At 38.7% G+C, this 10,668-nt stretch overlaps 1 protein-coding gene across 3 annotated transcripts in view; it reads right to left on the reverse strand.

Moving 5' to 3' along the window:
• The window catches only part of AOX1 (aldehyde oxidase 1), a 67,462-nt gene that overhangs the window by 35,488 nt on the left and 21,306 nt on the right, over nucleotides 1–10,668 (reverse strand). For all 3 annotated transcript variants that reach the window (XM_029285014.1, XM_015820806.1, XM_015820805.1), the window contains 6 exons: nucleotides 9,802–9,894; nucleotides 8,921–9,090; nucleotides 7,600–7,714; nucleotides 5,546–5,665; nucleotides 761–857; nucleotides 234–358 (listed from right to left, as the gene is read on the reverse strand). In XM_029285014.1, the coding sequence (XP_029140847.1) occupies nucleotides 234–358; nucleotides 761–857; nucleotides 5,546–5,665; nucleotides 7,600–7,714; nucleotides 8,921–9,090; nucleotides 9,802–9,894 (720 nt within the window). The remainder of the gene's footprint in view (nucleotides 1–233; nucleotides 359–760; nucleotides 858–5,545; nucleotides 5,666–7,599; nucleotides 7,715–8,920; nucleotides 9,091–9,801; nucleotides 9,895–10,668) is intronic.

The following is a 10,668-nucleotide window of genomic DNA, read 5'->3' on the forward strand; positions in this document are numbered from 1 at the left end:
AAGCCATGTCTTGAGGGCCCGGCGGAAGGAGGGGAGATCCGGAATAATCCGGATCTCTGGGGGGAGTTCATTCCACAGGGTGGGAGCTCCCACAGAGAAGGCCCTCCCCCTGGGGGTCGCCAGCCGACACTGTTTGGCCGACGGCACCCTGAGGAGGCCCGCTCTGTGGGAGCATACCGGTCGATGGGAGGCAATCTGCTGCTGAATCAATAGCAAAACCTCAGTTATCTCACCTGTACATGTGCAGCATCCTGAGTGGACACATATATATCCATAGTATTATCTTCTTTTCTTGGAATGACACACACACTATTTGTTTCTAGGTAAAAATGTTCTTGACCCCCAATGTGGACTTCACCTATTAAAAACAATAGTGCCGGGGATATGATTAGTATCTGATTTCATTATTTACTTCAAGCTAGATTCTAACTTTGCCTTCCTAAGTCTGCATCTCTCTGGATGCATTGGATCAACTCTCAGACTTCCCTTGGCAATACAGTTTGGGAATTCTTGAAAGATCATCAAATAACGGACCAAAACAATAAAAGCAGAATGATAAATAGCAAAGGAATATCAAAGCAGGGAATATTTCATGCCATTATCCTATGATAAATATTTCATTTTAGACAAACCTTCTGATACATAGATATTTTACGTACTGAGTTTAAGCAAAATGCCAATGAACTAACTGAATCTGCCCTATATAAATATATTGCTTATTACTGGGACTTCATGGTTATTCAGTATTGATACTTCTTACCTTCAACAATTTTGTCCACAGTCTGAAATGCTTTTTCCACATTTCCTCTTTCAATTTTTTTATCTTTCACTAAGAAGGATTCATGATTAATTGCTTCCTGGAATAGAGAAGTAATTTTTGAGATCAAGTTCTAGAACCCAGGAGATACTACAGAATTAATGTTTCACATTTTGTCTTGGTACAATTGCATTGACTTTACTCTAGTTAAGAAATTGTCTCATTGCAAATATGAACAAAATTGGCTTCTTCCCAGTTCATGAAATACCTGATCATCAAAAATAAAATAAAATATTTGTCATGCAAAATAAAAAAAAACATTTCCCAAACTGTATTCTTTCATACTGGGCAAAGGTAGGGACATTGCCTATGTGCTGTGAGTAGCACTCAGCTCCTAATTCTTAATTTGTAAAAGAGTTTATTCAGCTTCATGTATATGTGGGAAACATATTTCAGATAAGTATATCTGTGCTTCTAAACATACTTGTGTGTATTTTTAAATTATAAAAACACAATAGAACAACCCGAATTATATATGTCAAAGTGAGGCAGGCTGGATATCATCATCATCAGAATAGACCTGGAAAGGACCTTGGAGGTCTTCTAGTCCAGCCCCCTGCTCAAGCAGGAGTCCTATATCATTTCAGACAAGTGGCTGTCCAGTCTCTTCTTTAAAACCTCCAGTGATGAAGAACCCACAATGTCTGAAAGTAAGCTGTTCTACTGGTTAATTGTCCTCACTGTTAGGAAGTTTCTCCTTAATTCCAGGTTGCTTCTCTCCTTGATTAGTCTCCATCCATTGTTTCTTGTCCTACCTTCTGGTGCTTTGGAAAATAAATTGACCCCCTCCTCCTTATGGCAGCCTTTCAAATACTGGAATATTGCTATCATATCACCCCTAATCCTTCTTTTCTCTAGACTGGCCATTTCCAAATCCTGCAACCGTTCTTCGTATGTTTTAGTCTCCAGGCCTTTAATCATCTTAGTTGCTCTTCTTTGCACTTTTTCCAAAGTCTCAACATCTTTTTTGTAATGTGTTGATCAAAACGGGATGCAGTATTCCAGATGTGGCCTTACTAAGGCTTTATAAAGTGGTACTAATACTTCACGTGATTTTGATTCTATGTCTATGTTTATACAACCAAGGATTGTATCAGCTTTTTTGGCTGCTATGGCACACTGCTAACTCATGTTTAAGTGATCGTCCACTAGGACTCAAAGGTCCCTCTCACAGTTACTGTTTTTGAGCCAGGTTTCGCCTGATCTGTACTTGTACCTTTGATTTTTCCTGCCCAGGTGTAAAACCTTGCTTTTCTGCACATTAAATATCATTTTGTTTGATAGGGCCCATTGTTCAAGTCTGTCAAGATCTTTTTGGATTCTGAGCTTGTCTTCTGGGGTGTTGGCTATTCTGGCCAGCTTAATCTCATCTGCAAATTTGATGAGATTCCCTTCTATTCCCTCATCTAAGTCATTTATGAAGATATTGAAGAGTACTGGGCCTAAGACAGAACCTTGTGATACCCCGCTGCTTACTTCCCTCCATGTAGATGAAGTACCATTAAGGATTACTCGTTGAGTACGGTTTGTCAGCCAGTTACAAATCCAGATGTAAATGATCTGATTGTTTAATGTTTTGAGTTGAAAGGAGTCAATCAGCAGAGCAACTGCTGATTACAGATCAGAGATTTTCCACTTGGAAAAACCTTAAAATTAGAGAGATACAATTGGTATGTGAGAGAAGGGATGAAGCTTTCCTAAAACCCGTTGATGGAAACCTACAGAGGATTCCTGTACCTGCTGTTGTTTGCACATGAAAAATGAGCCTCTGATGCATCAGTTAAACACGATCTAATTTAGGTTCACCTTGGCTTTACTGGGCAAATATACATCAAGAATAAAGGTGTCATAGAGCTCTTCTTTTCTTCCTTACTTCTTTGTTCTTTTGCTAACAATTTGATTCTTTATTGCATCAGACATTTCTCAAAATGCATAGGGAGACTTGCCAGAAGAAAAGAGCATTCCAAAGAATAGGAATAGCTTGCTATTAGAAAAGTCAAAAGCAATTTGGAGTTTTTAGTTTTAAAAAACAAATTAATGGAAGAAGGGATATCAGAATTAAATAGATATTGTTTTCTGCTCTCACAACGCTCTATTCTTGTGCAGTTGATTAGCAGTAGCTTAAGGACTAATATACAAGCCAGGATTAATGTTGAAATTCACATAACAATGGCAGAGAAGGCCCACCTCCTAAGACCCTCCAAATGTAAATCCCTAGCAGAGGAGATCCAAAGCATGCCCTATCTGCCAGATCAGATAGGGTGAGCAGATGTAATCGAGGAGAGGCAATGTCTCAGATAACCCAACCCATGCCATGAACACCTTTAAAGATCAAAACCACAAGACTGAATTGGACTCAGAAGCAGATTGGCAATCAATGCAGCTAGCAGATCAGGGGTGTAACATGTGCTCTTCTGAAAGCAAAAATAACTGCCCATGCTGCTTCATTCTGTACCAGCTGAAGTTTCCAGATACTCTTCAAGGGCAGCCCCATGTAGAGTGTATTACAATACAGGTAATCCTTGACTTATGACCATAATTGGGACCAGAATTATGGTTATTCGTCAGTGCAGTCTTAAATTGAGATACCATTTGACCAGACCCAATTTTACAACCATTGCTAAGTGAATCACATGGATGTTACATGAATCCAGCTTCCCCAATGGATGTTTACCCCCACCCACATCTTTTGTCAGAAACCAGTAAATAGAAGACCAGCTAGAAACCAGCAAAAAAGTTTGCAAACCACAATCACATGATCGCGGGGCACTGCAACTGGTCATAAATGTGAGCAGATTGCCAAGCACCCAAACTGCAATCATGTGAGCCCAAAGATGGTACAATGATCTTAGGTGTGAGTACAGGTCATAAAGCACTTTCTCCAAAGGCTGCTGTAACTTTGAACCCATTGTTAAACAGTTGTAAGTCAAGGACAACCTATAGTTCAATCTGGATGTGATTAGGACATAAGTAACTGTGAGAAGGGCCTCCCAGTCTAGGAACAGGCACAAATGGAACATAACACAAAACTGTACAAAGGCCTTCCAAGTCACAATTGCCTCCTGCTCTTTGAAGCTATGAGTCTGAGGTTCCCTGGTTGTGCACTGGGTCTATCTGGGGACTGCAACCTGATCCAACACCAAAGATGGCACAGTCCTAGAACCAGGAGGCCCCCAAACCCAAAGCCACTCAATCTTGCCAGTGTGCTGCTGAAGCCTGTGGTTCCCCATCCAGATCTTCACAGCCTGTAGACACTGGGATAAGATGTTCAGATCATTCCTCAGTTCACTGGGGCAGAGATATACAGTATAATTGGATATCATCAGTATATTAATGATACCTCAGCCCATGGTGACAGATGAGCTCACTCAACAGCTTCTTGTAGATGTTAACTAGGTGAGAAGAGAGCACCAAGCCCTGCAGCATCCCACATAGTAAGGGCAGGTGGCTAAACTCACAGTGTTAAGAACCTTGTCCATTTCCTCAAGTCAAACAAGTTTCAACAATTCCAAAATAACCAGGCAAGACTCCTACCAGGCATCTGCCCTGGACCTGTAACAAGACTGATGTCCAAGTACAAGTGGATCCATGTGACTTTGTCTGTCAGATGCACAACAAATTTCTCCACATGCCCTGCAAGAGTCCCCACTACCCAAGAGACCTTGTGTCACCCGAAACAGGACCATACAGCAGCTATCTGAGGGTGCAATAAGGGCAGAGAAATACCAGCATGTTACCACCCTTACTGCTATAAAGTTGGCCTTAATAGAGGCTCTGAAACATGCTTGGTTGAGTTCATCATTTTCTGAGTGCCAGCAATGCTCTAAATATCACTTCTTTAGCTTAATTTCCTTAGCATCTCATTGAACCATGCATAGTGATGAGATCCCTGAGAGGGTGAGTTACATGGGCATAATCCAATTCAACCCTTCAGCTGTTCTCTTAAGCAGTGACCAAGTGGTAACCCATCCAGGTCCATCAGTCACTGGAGGGGGGAGGGCGGACCAATCTAATGGGTCCAGCCTCATTGCAGTGGATAGTAGCACTAAAACATCTCATGGAAATCAGGATATGATCTGACCATGATGAGAGTGATAGCAAGAGTTCCCCCAATTTTAGAGCCATTGCTCCAACATGATCACCAGATCTGGAGTATGACCACTACTCCATGTCGGGCTCTGGGTTATCTGGGAAGGCTCATGGCTCTGAACTCCCAGTCCACCTCAGACCCCACTCCTAGAGAAGGCAGATTGAAGTCCCCCAGAATCATAAACCTGGGAACTCTGTTGCCAACCCAGAAATGGAATCAAAGAGTCCAGGCAGGAAGGTTGCTGTGCAGTAGGAAGACTGATACAACAGCAATAAGCTCAACTTAATGAACACGGTTTCATTATGGGCCCTAAAAGCCATAAGAGATCCTGGATGACAATCAGCACACCTCCACACATGCCTGGAGTCTTGACCAATGCCACACCTGAAACCCAATTGGACATACCTCTGAAAGCATTATCCCTTTGTGGGCCTTGTCAGGTCTCAGTGATACAGCCAGGTTGGCCCTCTCATTGATGATTAAATCACCAGAGAGGGAGGCCATATTCCAGACAGCTTGGCACTGAAAAGCAGCAGCCAAAAACCAGGGCCACTGAAGGTTTGCTGACAAGGTATAATAGGGGCTATGATCTTAGTTAAACAGTTAAGGAAATAGTCACCAAAATGAAGAAAGTTTACCTCAATTGTCAGAATCACTTCCAGATCTTGATAGTCGATTTTCACTTTTTTTGCAGCTTGTTTTGCACACTCAAAAGATGTTGCGACGACACCACATATAATATGCCCAATGAATATTACCTGCATAAAACCCAAACCATAGAAACTGCATGACTTTTGATTACAGTACAGTAAAAACACGATTTGATTTATCTCTATAAACTTGTTGTAAGGTTATTTGTCTTTTTTTAAACAAAGTTCAAGGTTAGAACAAATTTTTCTCTCCCCTTCCCATAGATCTTGTGCATCCCTAATCTTCTCCTGAAAAGTTGTGTGGAAACCTTTGACTATTCCTATGGTGGGGAGTGCTCAAATCAGTAGTTATTTCTCCTTGTTTGATGTGTTAGTTAGATGGTGATGATGATATTATCCATTCAGTCATGTCCGACTCTTGGGGATTCTATGGGCCAGGACTTTCCACATCTTCTGATCTTGCACTGCTTCTTTGAGTTTTTGTATGCTCTGGCTGGGGTTATTTTTGATGGTTTCCAGCCATCATGTTCTTTGGCAGCCTGGCTTTCTTTTACTGCTAACTCTTCCCAACATAATTGCTTTCTCCAGTGAATTCCCCTACATGACAAAATAAGTGAAACATAGTTTTGTGATTTTTCTTTCTAGTGACATGTCTGGTGTTATGGGCTTCAGTACTTGCTTGCTGGTCACCTTTGCTGTCTAGGGAATATGCAGAAGCCTCCTCCAGCACCACAACTCAAATGGGTCAATTTTCTCCCTGTTTTGCTTACAGGGAAATACAAAAGGGTGGACTAACCAACATTTGGTTGCCAGGCTGATGTCCTTGCTTTTCCATATTCAGCTTATGTTCATCATTGCTATGCAACCCACTGCAATCCAACGTTTTATTTCAGGGCTGCACTCACTGCTTTGAGTGATTTGCGACCCTAGGAAAGTGAATTTTTCCACGCATTCTAGCTCTTCACCATCAAATTCTATTTTGACATTTCCAGTCTTGCAGTGGTCTTTTTGATGTTCACTTTCATTTTCTTCTTTGATCAGATGTTCCAGGTCTTCTTTGGGTTTTTTATAGGAGACTTGTATTGTCAGCATATTGAAGATTGTCGATGTTTCTTCCTCCAATCTTTACCCCGATTTTTGATTCTTCGAGATCTAGCTTCCTCACGATCATTTTGGAATACAGATTGAATAAGAAAGGGGAGAGAATGCAATCTTATCACTCCTTTCTCTATCTTAAACCAATCACAGTCTCCATATAGGCTGTTCGCACAGTGGCTTCCTGATTTATGTACAGTGATTTCCCCAAGTTGATCAGATGCGTTGGTAGCCTCAGGTCTTGTAGGGCTCTCCATAGCTTCCCATGACCAACACTATTGAAGACTTTCTTGTAGTCTATGAAGCACATGTAAATGATATTTTGATAGTCACGAGATTTTTCCATGTTAGTTTCTTCCACCAAAATCAATAATTTCCATTATTCTAAAAGGTTGAGCAAGCAGGATACAGGAAGTCCTCAACTTATAACCATTTATTTAGTGACCATTTAAAGTAACAATACCACTGAAAAAAGTGACATATCACCAGTGTTCATACTTACAACCGTTGCAGCATCCCCATGGACATGTGATCAAAATTCAAAACCTTGGCAACTGGCATGTATTTAAGACAGTTGCACTGTCCTGGGATCATGTGATTACCATTTATAATCTTATCAGCTGGCTTCTGACAAGCAAAGTCAATCGAGGAAGCCAGATTCGCTTAACAACTGCATTATTCATTTAGCAACTGCAGTGATTTGCCTAACAACTGTGGCAAAAAAGATCGTAAAATGAGACAAAACTCTCTTAACAACTGCCTTGCTTCATAATGGAAATTTTGAGCTCAATTGTGGTTGTAAACCGAGGACTAGCTATAATTACAAATCTGTATCTTGGGTAAAGAAACCCTAGAACAAGAAGAAATTCCTATATTAGCTAATATGGGCATAGATTGTGCATAAAGCTTGACTGTTACATGGAAATAAAATATCAAATAAGAATTACTTCATCTTCTGCAAACACATCCTCTTTGCCATCACCATTTTTTCCTGGAATGTCTTGAGCTGTTACTATATCAACTACACCTGGTTCTTTCAAGGCTTCTGATATATCAATGGCTCTGGAAAAAAAAGAAGAAATATGTCCCACTTAGCTCAGTCCAAGGAATTAGACAAATTCTGTAATGTACAGTACATACCTGTTTCCTTTTTTTAAAAAAAGTTTTTATTGATTTTTAATACAATTCAAAAGTACTTGTTCAACAAAGGTGTTGTCTGAGTTTATCATTCACTAATACAAATTGAGTTCCTAATCCCTTATTCTTTTCTCCAGCGATTGATAAAATAAGTCCCAAGTTTGAAAGTATTCTGTTTCTTCTTTTTCGTTCAATCTCAAAATAAGTCTGTCCATTTCCGCACAATCTAGTATTTTTTTTAATTATTTCTTCCTCTGGTGGTATTTCTTCATTTTTCCAATATTATGTGACTATGATTCTTGCTGCTGTTATCACATGTAAAATCAAGTATATACTTCGTTTGTCAAGCTTTTCTGGAATACATACCTGTTTTCTAACTTCAAGTAAACATCAATGACAAAAATATATACTTTTCTTTATCTATCATTCCAAGCAATTTAAGACTACACCAGACAGTCTAGAAATTGTCTTCCGGCTCCAGTTTGTGATTTTACCTACTTAACTATAAACAAACAGTGGCCTAATTCAGACTGAGCCTGTTGTTCAAAGGAAAGAAATCATTAAAATGCATTCTTCCTAGAGCTAAGAGAGAGCAACTGGTCCGAAGTCACCCAGCTGGCATAGATGGTATCAGAGATTTTATTTTACACTTATTTATTCTTTTAAAATGAGACACTTATATACTGCTGAAAACTTCAAATATGCAACGTTTCAAAATTTTGTAACATTTCTTTTTCTTCTATATTTAGTTTCTTATTGTTTCTTGTATTTTTTATTTTCCCTTTTTCTTTTTGTGTATCATTTTGTAAAACTAATTATGAAATAAAATAAACAAACATTGGAAGTAGGGAAGGAAGACAAAGAAAACTGTGAAAATTAAGAATGGATTCCTTGTGAGAGGGATAAGGCGAACAAGACAATCCAGCGCCTGCAAATTGTATTCTGCTCTTATTTTAAAGAATTGGATCCCGAACATCCCTCTTCTCCTTTACTTCTAATTTATAGCCTTCACTCTTGACCCTGGGCACTGCTGAACTTAAAATTTTAAAACAGATTTAAAGTGTGTTCTGAAACTATGGAAATATGGCCCCCAACACATATTTCTCATGCTTCTTCTTTCATTTTACTTACAGAATTTTGGCATGGGCCCGTGTGCTGGTTACCACTGCCATGTACAGTTGCCCTTCTGCTGGTTCCATATCATCAACATAGACAGCTTCACCAGTGGCATGTTTAATACCAGACTCATGCTTGATGGGACGTCCCACAGGGTCCTGAGGAGGTTGTTGAGGATTTACACCCTGTCACATAATAGAAAGTCACTGAAACTATTGAGAAATGGCATTTACAAATCCCTTTCTACTTTTTCCTGAGCAAAAGGTTACATTTCTACTTATTTTAGGGTCCCTTATCTTTGTGAACAATCAATCACATATAAACTAGTGAGAATGTAAGTGCATTCTCACAAAATGATTAAAACATGGTCAGTCACAATACTCCCATATACCAGAAGACCACTGGGCTGTAGGTTCACCCCATTTTTTTTTCTAAGAATGCCTCTGGGATCTAGGGCCTAAGAAGCATTGTTGTAAATGCAGATTACAACTGGGACTGCCCTTTGTTTTGCAGTATTTTCATATCCTGCTCATTTTTAAAAAACAGAATTTTAAAAAAAATAAAACTAAGGCAGATAAATTGATAGGCATCAATGTGTATGTTGGAAGGACCACTGTCACTTTCAAGGACCTCATTGGGCACCTACATCATATATTGTCTGATGATCATGTATATAACTTGAAAAATATTCCCAGTAATAGCAGAAACTCCAGGTGTCTAGAGCAAAAGCAAAATGCCCTCACCTTTAGGAATTAGGTAGGTGATTAGCCAGGCCACAAATACCCCTTCCCATTTTTGTAGAATCATTTCTATTAACTGATTGAGATATTTGTAGACTATTTAGAAAAAAATATTTTTATCTATACATAACTCTCTTTAAAACTGACTTCACTGACCTGGTATGTTTGGATGCCCTTTGGTGGAATATCATAGAATTCGTCTAATGCACTCATGTATTCCTTTGGTAAATCAGGATACTTGTATGGAAACTGTAGGAAGTTAGGAATTCATTTAATATATTATACCAATATTTCAAAACTGATTTTGCTAGGGGGAAATCCAAAATTAAAAGAGTACAGTTATATTCATTGTAACATTAACAATCATTTAGCATTATAAGAATCAACTTACTTTATCTCTTCTAGCTTCACAAAGTAGTCTTTTATTTGTGGTAAAGGAGTGAGAAGGAGTGTCTATTTATATTTTAGATTCAACAAATTTACCATTAATCAAGTTTAAATTCTATACTGGAAGGAGTTGATACAATGCCATGTCATAAAGTATGATGTGAAATTAGTTTGTATCCCAAATTCAAATTAAACACAATCTACCTAGAATTAAACAATAGTGCAAAATCAGAAGAGGTTCCAAATGTATTATAGTAGAATATTATGATTTTAAATTACAGTAGTGGCATTTAAGACTCTGGGAACTACATTGGCTTAAAAAATGATGCAACTAAAAGAAATCATCAATCAAATTTTAGTTTATTCCAATCTAGTTCTATTCAATTAACTATGTTAGCAAAAGATTTCCAAAATATTTTTTTTATATGGATGTGTTTTAGAGTAGAAAACTGGAGTGAAAGGACAGATACATATGCTTATGAAAGTCTAGGTTTATTCTCATAACTACAATATGGTGTTTACATGTATAAGTAAACTGATGTCAGCATATGTGCAAGCATGATAAATAATGACTATGAGAAAGCATAGCATTTGCTGAGACATAAGTCTAATTTACACAGCTGTTCTTCATTAAGC

Source organism: Protobothrops mucrosquamatus, unplaced genomic scaffold (assembly GCF_001527695.2).
Source record: "Protobothrops mucrosquamatus isolate PMUCROS unplaced genomic scaffold, P.Mucros_1.0 scaffold1184, whole genome shotgun sequence".
NCBI classification, from domain to species: domain Eukaryota; kingdom Metazoa; phylum Chordata; class Lepidosauria; order Squamata; family Viperidae; genus Protobothrops; species Protobothrops mucrosquamatus.